This window comes from Uloborus diversus, chromosome 3, assembly GCF_026930045.1.
Source record: "Uloborus diversus isolate 005 chromosome 3, Udiv.v.3.1, whole genome shotgun sequence".
NCBI lineage: Eukaryota > Metazoa > Arthropoda > Arachnida > Araneae > Uloboridae > Uloborus > Uloborus diversus.
In genome coordinates this window covers 163424629-163441835 of record NC_072733.1, presented here as the reverse complement: position 1 = coordinate 163441835, position 17207 = coordinate 163424629, and the positions used below count along the sequence as shown (strand labels likewise).

Genomic DNA, 17207 nt, shown 5'->3' with positions numbered 1-17207 from the left:
CTCCAAAAAAAATATTTAATATTCAGATTTATTACTTTGGAACACTTTGTATCTTGTTTAAATGGTCTTAAACTGCTTTCAGGGAACTGGTATTTGGTACCATATTTAAATATTTTAAAAATTATTAATGCTATTGCACAAACTAGCATTATAAAAAGTTTTATTCATGAAAATCTAATTCAGTGCTCAGCATGTAGTTATGTAAGGGCCCAAAGTATCCTATTTTAACAAAGAAAAACATTAGACTCATAACTTAAGGGACATTCATTAAATGTTTGATTCTGATTCGTTGAGCAAGCTCTGTAGGGCTATATCAGAAGGGTTCTCAACCTGCGGAGCACATCCCTAAATGATTCTAATACCCGTAAACGTGAGGCGCTAGCATAAAGAAAAAATGGATGTTAAAAATTGATTTATTTACTAACAAAAAAGCAAAACAAAATGCTTTCTTACATAATAAAAGTTAAGACACATATCAATCTATCCAAGAAGCGTAAGGCTAAAAGTATAGGAATCTCCAAAAAAATGTTTTAGGAAAAATTCATATATCTGTCGCGACAAAAAGTTAAAGTTACAATACATTTCTTTATTTTGTCTAAACCATTTGGGGGTACATTTTTAATCTCGTGTTGTTGGTATATATTGCAATATCTGCGAAAATAAACACATTTGCGAAACAACTGGAGATACCTAGTTTTACAGGTATCAGCACATAATATGCTTATTAAAAGCTGTGTTTCTGAATTTTGTATATTAAAATAACAAATACCTTATGAACGACAATCAGTTTTACCTTCTTATCTTATCGTTATTGATTGTTGTTAATATTTTTATACAAGCATTATGAGTTTTACAAGTAAATTTTTGAATGTTTTTGGTAATGAAATTCAAATTGCCATTGACATGAAAGCAAGAAAAAGGATCTAAAGTGAATCACCGATTTTATCAACGTAAATTTGTAACATCATAACTACTTATGACAAGTATTTTTAATAATTAAGGTTTTATGAATGGATGGATGTTCACGCATTTAGCTATATGATTGAGTAAAAAAGCATTGAAAAAATCTATCACTTAAAGAAAGCAACCGGACTATATTATTTAAAAAGGAAAAACCAATTTCTGTAGATCAAGTGTAAGTTTTTCGTTAAAATCGCTGTGTAGTTTTATCATCAGAATACTCAACCAATTATCATTTATGTTGCTACTTTTTGAAAAAGGCATCATGAAAATTATGATCAAATGCTGAGTCGTGAATACTAAAAAGTGGAGAACAGCAGAGCAACATAATAATTGAATTTCAGTTATTTTTTTATTACCTTATTGCTATAATGAACTTTAATTAAATTAGCAGTTAAAATAATCCGAGTTTAATTATCTCAAAATGATCACCTTTAAAGGAGTCTCTTAACTTTAAAATGTGTCGGAGGGTTGTTCCACAGTATTCAGTGTTACGTACTGGACACTATACAGCCAATTTCAGAAATACGTACTTGTACTTTTTTATTTCGAAATTTAGCTGTGAAATGCTTCGTATATATTCGTATACACGTAACACTGAATGCTTTGACATTACCATTGACTCTAATTCCTAAATATTTTCGTTTCAGTATCCGCCCAAGGCTGCACGGACAAAGATGGCAAGAAAAAACACACCAGACCAACTTTTTCCGGACACCAAATTTATGTTTTAGAAAAGACATTTGAACAAACTAAATATCTTGCTGGACCTGAGAGAGCTAAACTTGCATATGCCCTAGGAATGTCAGAAAGCCAAGTCAAGGTAATCTATTTCTTTTAGTTTTCTGCTTTTTTTTATCTCTGTAACTCGCCCAAAACTAAGACGTTTGGTTGTTGTTGTTTTTTTTTTTTTCTTTTTGAAATTCAGCTCAAGGCAAGCGTTTGGAACACGAGGGTGCACACACACTTTTAAGCACTTTTTCTTAACTTCGATATTGTTCCTTTATTTCAATGTTACACCACAAAATAGAAAAAAAAACTTTCTGTGCGAATTAATAATCGTATCGTTTCGAGCTTAAAATCAATGGACAGTAAGGTGTCCCGAAAAAAATATAAGTTGGAATCTCGATTTGCAATTCCCCCCAAAAGTTGGGTATTGGTTTGTACAAAACAGATATAAAATATTAACCAGTTTGAACAACTCCTTGGGTGTTCTACCAAGGCTTGAAATTCTCCAAAATAGGATAAAATGGTCAATTTTTAATTTTTTTAATGAAAAATAAAGTTTTTATTTTATTTTTTCTAATGTTATTCAAATGCTTCCCTCTAACACTTTTCACATATCTTTACAACTATTTATGTTCTTTACAGTTTCTAATTCTTACGTAAGCCTTAAAATTTCGCATAATTAACCAAAAATTGAATTTTTTATAGCTTTTTTGCACATTGTCATATTTTTTCTTTTGTACTCCAGTTATTATTATTATTTTTTTTTGCAATGAATGTGCACAGTTCAGTTTTTAGATGGAAATGCAATTATAATTATCACGGAAACAGCCCAGAACTTAGCACAAAAAGGTGGCTGCAATTTGTGTTCCATTTTGTCCTTTCCATCCATCAAGCCACGTTACAAAAAAATAACAATTACTATATGATTTTAAACAGGTTTCTACTTTTAAATCAAGATTTGAAATTGGACTTCGGACTCAGTTTTGACACTGATGATCGCGAGTATAAGTTTCCACATAAATCCATAGCTTGCTTTTTCCATAAATACTCATCTACTGACTCACTAACCTGTTTTGTAACACTTACAATACCTGCACTGTGAAAGAGTAAAATTTAAGTTATTATTGGTAAATATTTAACTGATTTGAAAATCAACTGTTTTTAACTTTGCCCGAACTTGATTAGAGGGTATCGAAATTTTAATAACTGAATTAAAAGACGATAAAAAGTATTTGATGCATATTGTCAATGAAATGCAAAAAGGAAATGTGGCCCTGAATTTGTTCTATGAACTTTTAGTCATTAGCGTTCGTTAACATGTGCTAATGGAGTTATGGAGCTGTATGTTTTTTTAAAGCTGAACTGCTAATGAATTTAACATAATCGTAAGTTATATCTTGAAACATTATATTTCAATTTGGTGTGAGAGAATAGAATTAAACAGAATAAAAATTACGAATAAAATAGAAAATAAGGATATTTTAGCATTTCTGGAAAGTTGTATGCTTTCTAAAAATGAAAAAACTATCCCCCTTTTTTTTACTCATCATTTAAACGGAGGAAAGTGCATTGGCACACACTGTTAAAACTACAGGTTGCATTTGGCACGTTTCAAAGGTAAAAAGCTTGTTCACCAGCGGCACCTTATACGGTGTCGAAATTGCACCCTTAACACGGGCGAAAAACTGGCACTCTCAACCCAGCGTGCATCGCGGTAAAAAATAGAACCGTATGGCAGAACATTGGCACCCTTTCTGGTTCCTGTAACTGACCCCCCCCCCCTTTCCCTTCCGTGTTGTGTGTATTTTTGGATAAAATTGTGTAAATTATTATTTATGGTTTTCAGTTATAAAAAACTAAGTCTTGGTACATTTTCCACATTGAATAGCTCTGAAAATGATTAAAACTTACAATTTCAGGCATTTGATCACATTTCAACCTTTCAACATAGTTAAGAAGTGTTCATCACTTTAATTTATCTGTTCGTGCACTAATTTTCGTACATCCACTTGAATTGCTCAGTAATTTTAAAATGTTATTGACATTTACTGCAGCATGATCGTACCGAAAGTGAAGAGCGTAGGTATTTGTAAATCATTTACAGGAGCAACGATAAGTATTAAATTATATTGCAATCATTGTAAAATAGAATCAATTCATAAACGTTCAAAATTTTAATCAAGAGCCATACGTATATATGATTCGACATTTGAATATCCGTACGGATGATAAATAAGCACTTTTTTTCCCAATGTGAAGTTTTTCGACAGATTAAAAGCTGAAACAAATTCTAGAGTGACGAAAAAAGTTCAGTCATTCGCTTTAAGCAATAACGCCGAGGAAAGCTAGCTAACTTATACACGAGATAATAAATTAAAAAAAAAAATCGAGACGGAGAAAGAATTTCTTTTCCAAACCGCTTTTTTTTTTTTTTTTTTTTTTTATCCGAGCTCTTATGTTTTGTTTATAAGCAGCATCGTTAAAATTTCCCTTCACTTGCTGAGTGCATCACATTGTTAACAATAAATCTTTTAGTTAAAAATCCACAAGATCCATGACAATACAAGCAAGTAAAAAACCACATATTCAAAATTAATAGTTGAAATAACTTTTCAAATATCATCTAATTTAAACCTTTTGAGTATTAAATGTTACTTATCCAGTGCTGATAGCTATTTTTAGGTATAATTTATGAATGATAGAAATAGCAAATGTACATAACGGCTAACTGAAGAATTAAAGTACTTTGAAACACTTATAAATATGTTCGGAAGCCTTCAAAGCTACGCTATGATCAAATTCCTATACTCACGCGAAATTTTGAAGAGTAAATTGCAGAAAGCTTTAGTTTTAATCCAATTTCGTACTTCATTCAATGTGGAAGGGCATTCGTCCGCCATTGATTGTGGTGGATGAAAGATGTCATCAGAGCGCATGCACCGACGTTTCATTCTTGCTTGTAGGAGGTTCGTCTTCACATTTATTAGCGTCATTCACCTTGTTCACAATTCCTAGCCTGCATTGCACCCTGAGGCACCGTGTTTTCACCCCAGATAGCCAAATAGCTATTCAAAGGAACCTGTAGTTTTGACAGTGCATTGACCAGTCATTTAACTTTTACAGTTCAAAGCTTTAAAATTTAATATTGGAGGAAGGAATTCTCTAAAAGTTACAGAAGCGTTGCCTGATTGATAATCTTTTGCCTTTTATGCCCTTTTGTAATTCACCTTCAATTGACTTTCATCCACAGCCATGGCTAATAAAAAGTTCTCAAAATTTCCAAAGTAGGTGTCTCCTTGAATCACTGAATCCACGAAGTTTAGGACATTAATCAGATTAACTAACTATAGATTGTGTGACTTTCAGTATGTGCACTGTGGCCAATGTTTCACGCATGTTTTCTTTTCTTTTTTAAAATTTTGGATCTCGAATCCCACTGAAGCATAATTTTTTAAGCTATAACTTACGAATATCTACATATCATTAGTAGTAGTTCAAATTGAAAAAATATACAACTACATAACGCCATTAACACACATTAACGAACTATTATGACTGAAAGGTCTTGGATTTTTGGCAGCAAGTTCAGGGTCACATTGTCTTTTCTATATTACATTGTCAATACATGTATGCATCAAATACGTTTTCTCCATTTTTAGTTAGTTTTTAAAAATTTAGGCACAGTTAATAACAGTTGGTTATTCAAAAGGAATTAAAAGTTTACCAATAATTCATTAAATGTTTTTCTTTAACAGTCTGGCTGTTGAAAGGGTTTCCACATAGGTTAGTGAATCTGTAGGTGAGTATTTAAGGTATAGGCAAGATATGGATTTATAAGGAAACTTATACTCGCGATCATCAATGCCATAACAGTGTCTCAAGTTCAATTTTTAAACCTTGATTCAAAAGTAAAAACCTGTTAAAATCATAGAGTAATTGTAAGTATGTGCACATTCATTATAAAAAAAAAGTACCTGGAACATAAAAGAAAAAATATGTCAATATGCAAAAAAAGTTACAAAAATGTAAAATTTTGGTTCTTTTTTCGATATCTTAAGACTTACGTACGAACTAAAAACTATAACGAATATATACAATTTCAAAGCCATATGAAAAGAGTGTTAAAAGGAAGCGTTTGAATTGTATTAGAAAAAATGTTAAAAATTTTAATTTTCATAAAAAATTTTGAAAAAGGACCATTTTTTCCTATTTTTGGAGAAATTCAAGACTTGGTAGAACCCCCAAGGAGTTTTTCAAACTAGATAATATATTACAGCTGTTTTTTACTAACCAATACGCAACTTTTGGGGGGTATTGCAAATCGAGATTCCAACTTTTATTTTTTTCGGGACACCGTAATGGACAGTTCGTAAAAAATATCCGATCAAAAGCATTCCCGTCTAGCTGGAACTCTATGTGCCTAATTAAGTAAGAAAATATATATGAGCATTTTTAAGTTTGTGAAACCTAACTTTAAATTGTCTTCCTTTTTTTCTTTGTCAGCGCTACACTGCAAAAAATAATTGTTGTTTTTAAAGTAATATACTGTATTTTCCTACAGTTTAATACTGCTCTCTCTTTGCTAAATAACAGAGAAAAACTGTAAAACTGTTTTAAATTGCGCAAAACGATGCGCAAAAGGTGTTTCCTTTCATACGGGAAGATAAACGAATGAATTCGAGGTATCGATAGCCATGTTAATAATTTTTCGGGGGTGTGCTGAGACAGGACTGATCAGCTGTAATTCAAGTTAAAGGTAAGTAATAGTTATATTATTCATCCCCTTTTCCTCAAAATGTAGTTTTCTTTATCATCGATAATGTATGTAAAATAATAGCGTGTGTTTTGAAATCATAATTCGTATTCCAATATTCGTTGATGTTGACTTTGCAGTTTCTTTTAGTTGCTAAGTTGTAGCGATTGCTTTATAGCAAAAGTCCGAGTAGTTGTTGTGATCCTGAATATTTTATTGCACGTATGATAGTTTTTAAACATTTTCTGAAATTCAAATTTGATTTAAAAATAAATCAATTTTTCTTGATCGTATTTAAAGTTATTAGAACATTAGACTTTGTTTACGATTATATTTTGTGTTATATAGGATGTGAGTACTTAAAATTTAAATTCTTATGACTTTAGCGTATCGTGATTGACTTCTTTCTTCTTTTTTTCTTTTTCTTTCTTATGTTCAGTTTTAAATTCTTTAACAGTTTGCATTTAAATATTTTATTGATGAACTTGACGCTATAGCGTAAGTAACTTTTATATCCTGTAAATAATTCGATGAATAAAATGTAAATAAATAAAGTAACAACGTAACCGAGAATCATGCAAACAGTATCAAGTTTACTGATATTTTTTGTTGAAGACTTTGCCCCTCTGGAAATACAATACTCTGATTTCTGAACGACTCAAAATTCTCTGAAATCTGGAGCCAGCTTTTATACTTATCGAACAAAACTAAAATAACAATAATAATACAAAATCATCAATGAAGCACTCCAAAAAAAAAAAAAAAAAAACTAATAAAAATAAGCATTTTTAGATACAAACACGAAACCCTTGTGTTTTAAAAGTTTTATATTTGCGTCAGTAGGAAATTAAAGTTTTACTTCAGGAAAAATGCACTAGTACCATTGAAACTTGTGAACCTAAAAATAATTGTAGAAACTATATTCAAAGGCACTCGATGGGAGGTCACGGGAAGTCTCTATGACTTCCCCAAAATTGCCAAATTGGGAAAACTTTGCCAATTCGGCAAATTTGGGGACACAATTGTAATATTAAAAGGCACTCGATGAGAGGTCACGGGAAGTCTCTATGACCTCCCCGAAATTGCCATATTGGGAAAACTTTGCCGATTCGGCAAATTTGGGGACATAATTGTAATGTTGCAATTTTTGAATTCTCGAATGTCCAAATTTCATTAGATATTGTACTTAATTATGCGTACTTAATGTGTGCATGCACCAGTATTTTATTAATCGACAAATATGCAAGTTCCGTTCCACAAATTGAGATTATACGCCTTCCCAACATATTTAAGTTCAGACCGTGCCTGGCTATATTTTAAAATTTTCAGCCTTTCATTTCTGATCAGGCAGTGTTGCGTTCTCGTCAAAAGCACAGCTTTTTAGTTAAAAGTAGAAAATTTACATTATTATGCATTCTTTGTCATATTTTATTTACCTTGAAGCACATGCTCGTTTAGAAAAGTAGATGCTCGAGAACTACAATAGAATTTGAAACTCTTGTAACCTTGAACTCGTCAGTTTCCTTACATTTTAACTTTAAGAACCCTTTGAGGCTTAAAGTTTGGCGTCAACGTGCTCATGCTGAAGAAAAAAAAACTATATTATAAATACTGAAAAGTATCATTTTGTACTTCACTGTCTTTCACTGCATATAAAAAGTAAAAATATGTCAGAGTGTTATCCGTGTAAAATGAAAAAATCGGGGAATTTCGTTTAAACCTGTAACGGAGATTCAAGCCAATGCCGGGTAAGATCTTTTGCATTTAAATGCGATGAGTTCCTTAGCAGTTGAGTTCTTTAGGGGGAGGGGGATTATTTTCACAATAATAGACAATTTTTCAAAAAAGTGAGGTTTTCGAATATTTTATCAGGTTTCAAAAAAAGAACAGAGAGATTTGCGGGAAAGATCCGATTACGGAAAGGAAATTCTGAACTCCCGGTTTGAAATTTACCTTAGCGACCAAAGCATAAGAATCGAAAAAACCAACAAATCCTCCAGATAACAAAGTAGCGTCATAGAACACTATAACTCAACATTAATGAATGGAATTAGGACACTTTTAAATGAATCGGGTTTGCCTAAGCAGTTTTGAGCCGAAGCAGCTATATGCTTCCACTACTTACGGACTAGAGCGGTTTTAAAAAGAAAAACCAAAACCTTTTTTGAGCTATTTGAGGGAAGAAAGTCATCTATTAAACACTAACCTGTTTTTTGGCTTATTTCGTATATTAGAATTCCAAAACAGAAAATAAACAAATTGGATATGAAAGTTAAACAGGTAGTCATGGTAGGATATGCGTTTCATACGAAAGGTAATAGAATTTGGGATCCCGAAAATAGCGAAGTGACAGAAACTCTGAATGTTTAATTCGATGAAAATAAATTCTGGGCGGGGAAAAAAAAAACAGGAACGGGAAACAGAGATATACAGTTCTTTTTTACTTCTGAGTAAATCTGAAGTAGAAGAAGAATATCCTGAAAATCATAAAATAGCATGTTGTGAGAATTAAATGTGTTAAAGAAATACCAAGGCAAAGTATATATTGACACGACGGTTCTAAAGTCCGAATCGCGAAGTCGAGGTTTATTGTTCTGAAAATAACATTGAATATGACCCAAAATATTTTGATTTCACTTGTGATGATAATTCAAGAAAAGTATCAGATTCTGATGAAGATAGGGGGGATAATTCAAGTAAGCTAGAAGCTAACATTTCCAAAGATGTAATTCCTTCAAATTTGAAACAAAATTTGAAAACGCCAGAAAGTGAAGATTGGCAAAACAGAACAGATGAGAAGAACGAAATAATGCGCTTCAAGGCCAGACTAGCAATTTTAGGTAACCACCAGCTATGGGGGGGGGGGATACTTTTCGCAAGTGTTCTCTCCAGTAATTTCCTTTCCTTTGGTTGAGGCTTTCTTTTCAATTTTTGTGTAAAAGCTACATTGGGTCCATTTCCAAGCAGATGTTTGCAATGCGTATCTATATGCGGATTTAAAGGGGGAGATTTGTAAGACAACCGAAGGGTTTGACGATCCCTGAAATCTAAATTTTGTCTGTAAATTGAATAAATCATTGTTATTCTGATACAGATTACGCCTCAAATTACGACGACCGGATTCCAATGCCGGGGGGGGGGGCGCTTGTAGTGTCTTTGGATAGGGTACGAATAATATGGTGTACATTCAAACAAAAATGCGTAGCACTGTCAACGATGGAAGCGGAGTATATTTCAATTAGTGAACAATCTAAGGAAGTTATGTGGATCAAAAAAAATTTAGATAAATTAATTGGCCACGAAAAGAGTTCAGAATTTTAGATTGATTAATAGTACTCTGCACTGTGACAATCTAGTTGCGATTGATTTTTCCAGTTCTGCAATAGAAAATTGCAGAACGAAGCAAATTAATGTGGGGTACCATTTCCTAAGGAATACGATTGACAAAAACGAATTTGAAATAAAATTTGTTGAGAAACTAAAAGTAATTTAGCTGATTGCTTCACAAAACCTTTGTGTAGGGAAAATTTACGTAAAGCTTGAATTGCAATGACATATTTTTCTTGAGTTTTTTTTTTTTTTTTTTTTTTTTCTGAAATGTTTCAATTATTCCATTATGTTTAAACTATAATTTGTGCACACAATCGGATGGCCTATAATATATTTTTTATTCATTTCTTATAGTATATTTCATTTTTTGCGTGTGCTGGCTTGCCAAGAAGGAGGGTATTTGCTAGCGAATATTTTGTTCCTGTCACTCCAGCGCACGGAAAAAAAACCCAATTGTAGTTGATTTCATTTTGAATTTATGCCCGGTGATATGGTTGCGGTTAGGTATTTCGGAAAAATTAACTATAAATTTCATTCTAGCCGCCTGAATTTACTTCATTTAAATTTATTTACTAATGCAATATCATTTCTTTTAGTTTAGTGGTGTGCAAATGTAAAGAACTACGTAACTTGTGACCAGAACTGAATGGCAGCCTTTATCAAGATGGCAGTTCGCATTTGTGTTCCGCTTGGAATTTCAAAGAAGCCTCTAGTCTGAATGATGTTGCGATGATTCACTTTGTGACATGAATGCCGGCAACGGAAAACAGAAGTTTTTAAGTGTCTTTTCATTTATATTTTTGTGTTTTCGGATGTAATTTGTAATCACCAATGCTTTTGAGTTTTAGAGCGTTCTTAGCCACTGAAGCCTATCCTACAGTCTGCGTGCCGTATTGGGGCCCCTGAAGCTGATTTTTGTGGCCCGTTGTCAGGTTCTATGTTACAATCAAGAACTATGTATTGGAACAAGATAAACTAAATTTTATTTTGTTTTGATTGAAATGTGATCGGTCATACAATTCATCTAAGTCTGATTTTTTTAAATTTGTAATTTAATATTAGATTTTAAGGGTAGTTGAATATTATCACTTCAAGAATCACCGGAATATAGAAATTTTTCTTACTAGAGCTAAGTTAGACGTACATTTCTTTCATTATTTTTTTTTAAATTTTCCAGTAAATTTTGAAACACTGATTCTTTGTTTTTACATGTTATTAAAATCAAGGGAACCAAAACAGCATGCTAAAAGTACGATGTATTACAGCGTATGAAACTTTCTTCGTATATTCAGACTTGTGTGACACTTATCAAACAAAATTATAGATTATTTTTATTGTAATACAAATAAAAAGCAGTTATTTTGTAAATGTGAGCATGTTTAAATCTACAGTTAAAAGTGGTGCTGTCTTCTGGCAAAATATTTTCAAGAAGGGTAGCATTATTTACAAGAAAGACGGCGGGCCAATTTCTCAATGATTAGAACTGGCCCTACCAGATTTACTCTTTTTTGACATGTTTGACGATTTATTCTTTTGTTAAAAACTTTCAACTTTTCTGACCGATTTTCATTTTTTACTGAATTGACTTTAACTAAGCCATCTTGATTTTGGGAATATAGAATTGTTTCTTCCAGATTTCAGGTAAACTCTGAAAAACTTAAAGATAAATTGTCTAAATCCTCTCTAAAGAAGTGCCCCTTAAAAAAAAGTCGCTGGTGGCTTAAATGGGAACATCGATAGCTCTTCAAAACGGGGTTCGGGGCGGGGGGGCGTCCCCATTTTGAAAGACATAGAATATAAATGAAACATTTTAAATTATGCTTAAATATTAAGAGATATATAAGATAGAACGTTTTTACGGTATTATTTTATTTCAACTGAAATGACTCTTTTATTTGATTCCTTAGTACTTAGTAGTAAAAGCTCCAAAAAAATAAATTTTAATAATATAATAACCCAATTATGGAATAAAATGCATGAAATTGTTTTTTAAAAAATTTAAAATATTTCACATTAAGTACAGACAGAGTTCTAAATAATTATTTTACGTCACACTTTGTTTCATGTTCAGATTTCAATAATGGGCAGCTGTCAAAGAAAAAGAAGATGAAGCTGGTATCAGTTGAACATAGCTCGAGCTGTTAACAAGTGTTGGAGAGGAATATGGGTTACCAAAAAAAAAAAAAAAAAAAGAAAGAAAGAAAGAAAAACCATCTATATACGGTTTTCAGTGCTACGATAGTAACTCGGGGGGGAGGAATTAAAAGAGGCTAGATACAGTATTCATTGTTTTAAATGAATACCTAAATATTTCCCAATTGGTGGTCCTAAACGTCGACCTTGCTCCATTTTCTGAAAAAATAATTCTCTACCTCATCCTAATTATTGTTTTGCAGTAAACATATTGCAATCCGATAATCTGGAGCCTATTATAAGAAGAAACTAGTTTCAAGTTTTATCATTTTTAAAACATTTTAATTTTTTTTCTTTAGGCCAAGATGTTAGCTTTCCCATTTTGGACAACTTTCCGTTGCTTTTTTTTGGAATTCTTGACTTATAAAAGGAGTTATTCTCCCGATCACTTCAGTTATCCGATCGAAAAAAAAAAAAACATTATTCTTAATCAACAGTCTCATTTGTATTACGAAATCCTTCAAAAATACCGAAAATTACAAGATTTTTTTTTTTAAATTGTACTTCAAAAACCAGTATAAGTGCATTTCTTTACATGGAAGATAAAATGTAAGATATTATTTTCTTTATTTTTTTCTTTTTTGAGTTCTTATGTAAAGCATCCAGATTAGGTCTACTTTAACTAGACATTAATAACTACCGTTACAAATGCGTAATTTGCAAATTGCTGCCAAACAGTTTTTTTCTCCTTAAAACAACATATTTACGCTTAACTGGTTCCTGAAATAAACGGTTCAATTACAATTTAGGTATATGTTAAGCAGTTTCAAAATAAAAACAACTCTCAAGGCAACCTTAATTTCAGATCATTCAGAGTCATAATTTTAATCATTTCAGGGCGTATTTTTATACCTACGTAATTTGATTTTTCCATGTATGTTTTTTGGTGTTCAAAAGTTTTATGAGATTCTAACAATTTTTATTTTGACAAATACTTTCATAATATAAGTTCTAATGATGGCAACTAAGTCGGCAAAGATGTCACAAAGAAGAATCAAGTTCGTGATGTAAAACTGATGATCTTGAAAAAATTAGCATTCGATTTTAAATGAATTTTTTCAATTCAACTGTAAAAATGACTAATCTATATTTCTAGGTAATGTATACGAAATAAAATAATTTGGCAATTTTTAATGGTGTAAATGTTTCGTTTTTTCTCATGAAAACAGTATAACAGAATATAAAGTTACATAATTTTTGGAGTAGTAAAACAAAGTTTTAACTTTTAATACAAGTACTCATAAACGTAACAGAATTTATTATAACGAGTGAAAAATTGTTTCTTTTTAGTAGCTTTGGAAATTTCAACCGTCACATATTTATTGTTTTCATGTATTTAAATGGTTAATAGGATAAATTATTATCTAATCTATAATAATAAGTTTACAATAATAACCATTCTGTTCATTCTAAATACTGAATACTGCTCATATGGTGTGAAATAAATTTTGTCGGTAGTACTTCTCAAATAAAGTATAGGTCCAAGTACAACTTATAACATTAAAGAAAGAGGAAAACTATGAAAATAATCTGTTTTACCTGAAAAGAAAATAAATCCACATAACTGCATGCATAAAGTTAAAATAAACTTAAAGGTATAAATGGATTGCATGCTGAAAAACATTTCCCACATTATGCTGCACATTTAACAACACAATAATGCTGGAAGTGAAAAAAGTACTTTTACTGAAGATACAATGTAGTCTTTTCAGTTATATATAAAAAACCTCATTTTTACTACCTTCATTTATCAAAAAGTTTTGTTTTATGAAAAGGCAATAGCTGTTCTTAAAATAAAGCTTCAGACCATATTTTCCAATTTCCTTCTATTTGTAAATTTTTAAGTTTGCAGTAGAGCTAAAAGTTTTTGTAGAAATGAAAATGCGCCACTTTTTCTTCTTTAACAGGTGTTTATAAAATATAGAGATTGGAGGGGGGGGGGCATTGATTTATTTTGCGTACAATGAAATTAATATCAATAAAACAAATTTAGCAGCAGTTATCTATTTTTATGTAAAAGGCTTTTATATGTATTTACTTGTCGCTTTTCATAGCCTAAAACATTATTTTTGTTGTTGAAAAACTTTAGAAAAGGAACAGATTTCGTATGTAGACTGATTTCTACAACGTACATACAGAATCAATTGCTTTACTTTTCTATATTGTTCTTCAGCTGTAAAAGCAGTGATTTCGGCTATGAAAAGAGACAACGATACGTTTTGCATAAAAATTGATAACTATTTATTTTATGGTTTACTGCTGTTAATTTTACTGTACAAATCATTTATAAAACCGTATACTACTGCTGTTTTTATGGTGCAATTCAGCTGATTTCGCAGCATAATACTGCTAAATTTACAGATTGATACTGCTAATTTTGCAAGGCAATTCCGTTAAAAAACAGTATATTACTGTTAATTTTACATATTATCTCTGTTAAATTTACAGGTCAAGTCATTCCTTAAACAGTATATTACTGCTAATTTTACAGTTTGACACTGTAAGTTTTACAGGGCAGTTCCATTAAAAAACAGTATATTACTGCTAATTTTACAGTTAATCATTGTTAATTTCGCAGGGAAATTCCATTGAAAGACAGTATATTACTGCAAATTTTACAGTTTAGAACTGTAAATTTTACAGTTTTTCTTTGGAATGTGAGCTGCCAGTATTATACTGTAAAAACAACAGTTTATTTTTTGCAGTGTAGACAATTAGCGGAAATACTAAAATAACTGACTAAAACATCCCCTGAAAATACCTGACTTAAAGCCTGATTTAATTTGAAATATTTCTCCAGTTAAATGTCTTTTTTTTTCTCTCTCACATTTTACTTAGAACTGTATTGTCTTGCAGAAATTCAATTACATTTTTTATTATTAAAAAACACAGAAATCAATGTTTCTCAAATGGCACAATATTTGTCATTGTAATAGATTTTTTTTCAAATGGATCTAGAAAAAACTGAGAATTTACGCAAATGAAAAAATAAAAATAAAAACAAAATAAAATTTTGTCTAACTATTCCTCCAGTAAGTGGGAACACTGAGACACACGTTTTTTGAACTAGTAAACTTTGAAATAATCTAAATTCACATGGAAAATTATGAATGAGTTTTGTCGTTTAATTTTGGTAAGAGCTATTGCCTTTGGTAAAATAAGTTTCATGTCGTATTGACACACCGTACACTGTTAAACATTTTCCTGAAATTCTACGGTTATAAGTACTGGCATTATGTTACCCGTACGTTTCACTATGAAATCCTAGTTTTCTGTAAAATTTTAAGGCAAAAAAGCAAGAACAAGACGGCTAGTTGAACTGAATAAAAATGAGGAAAATTGAGTAGCGGGATTCGAATCCAGATCATTTTGTTCGGAGTCGGCTATCTTAACCATTGCCGTGAATAAGCTCACGAGGATGATGGGAATGAGGAACTAAATGCTTTGCTCTGTAAATCATGTTGTACAACATTTGCCGCTGCAACCGTTTGCTTTTTCCAGTACAAATTACTATAAAATTTTCTCTGTAGTGCAAATTCTCTATTTTACAGAAAATTTACCTTAAAACTTTCCTGAATTGTTAACAGTGGAGTGACATCTAATGCGTATTTGTTTGGGACTGAGTTCAAATGATTTAGATGATTCCGGATTAGTAAATTGGCTACAAGTGTCCTCTTGTTAATGTAGCATTTGATAAGGATAGAATGCTTTCGCTGCAGTCTTTGTCTATCACTAGTATAAGAGCTTCTCTCCTGTCAATTTCAGAAAATCTGCAAAATAGCTTTTCTGACTCTTTTTTATAGGCATGTTGAAAGTTTGAAGTGTGGATAGATAGTATTACATTTATCATATTGAAATGAAACAATAAAAGAAATATCTTGACTATTATAAGGGTGAAACGGAAATATTTATGTGATATTAAATAGTTATAAAAGTCATAATTCCATTCCAGTATCCTTATTTTGTTGGTGTCGGACTTTCAAACTTATTTTATTATTATTTGCATCAACAGGATAGTTGTAATTAAATTTAATTCATTATATAATTTTTCCACTTTTAATATAAATGTGCCATGGTAGCAGTGAGACATGAATTAGTTGTGTCCCACTGTTCCTGTCTCACTGTTCCTTCATTGGAATGTATAAACTTAGTTGGTGCCATTTTCTGTCAAAAAAGGCTAATGTAGGATTAACACCAGTATATAAAATCATAATGACTGTTATTTTTCGAATACCAAATTTCAAAGCAACCTCTTTTCCATAACACTGGTCGCCATATATCAACTAGACTTTTGAAAATTTTTATCAGGCTAGAATTATCCAAACAGATAATGAATTGCTATAGTCTCACTGCCCTTCCTGTCTCACTGTACCCACTCCTTTCCTACACACTCTTTAAACTTACTTTCACCATTAATCTTCAGTTCGTCAAACTAACACCTTGTTCTGAGTATAACAGCTTAGAAGAAAACTTAAAGGGTCTGATGTTATTCAGTTTAAATAATTTTTAGATGGCAGTACAAAGTTGTACATATTTTGATTTTATTATATTTAAAACATAGTGTCTGCTTTTTCAGGTGTGGTTTCAAAACAGGAGGACAAAGTGGAGGAAAAAACACGCTGCAGAAATGGCCACTGCCAAACGAAAACACGATTCGGAAGCTGAGCACTATCGTCATGAGGACATAGTTGAACGAGACGACTTCGATTCCAAAAGGTTGAAAATGAATGTCATTAGGTCCAACTGCAGACATGATGACTCTTCAGAGAGTATTCTTTGACACCTGATGGCGAACTGTGATAACGTGGTCACAGAAGAAAATAATTGTCCTAAACCATGGATTGTTCCTCTAAATACAGTTTCTTCTTCTCCAACGCTGAGAAGGCTTCGAGAGTTACTAGATCCTAAAATTATTCGTTGTCTTCCAGTTCACGCGCAAAGCGATAATATTTTCTGATGGTTTACAATTCACGATTTCATTAAATGAGAGAAATCTTTGAACGCTACTTCAATGAATAAAATGCAAATGAACAAAATAAGAAATTTTTTCAACGTTACAACTAAGTTCTTACCAAAAACGGTTTTAGCAATTCCGCTTCTAATCGCTCTCGGAATTTGTGTGTTGAGCCATTGTTGATGTTTCGAAAAAACTGTTCCTGCTTCAAAAACTACAAAATTTTTATTACTAAACATTTTCTGAAAGATTTTAATCTGCATAAATTAGTAAATATCTTCTAAAAAT

The 17207-nt window shown here is 31.5% G+C and overlaps 1 protein-coding gene across 1 annotated transcript in view; it reads left to right on the top strand.

Moving 5' to 3' along the window:
• The window catches only part of LOC129219030 (homeobox protein Nkx-6.2-like), a 35172-nt gene extending 18427 nt beyond the window's left edge, over nt 1–16745 (top strand). Inside the window, exons 2-3 of the mRNA XM_054853350.1 lie at nt 1611–1783; nt 16542–16745. Of these exons, the coding sequence (XP_054709325.1) occupies nt 1611–1783; nt 16542–16745 (377 nt within the window). The remainder of the gene's footprint in view (nt 1–1610; nt 1784–16541) is intronic.
• The last annotated feature ends 462 nt before the right edge of the window (nt 16746–17207 follow it).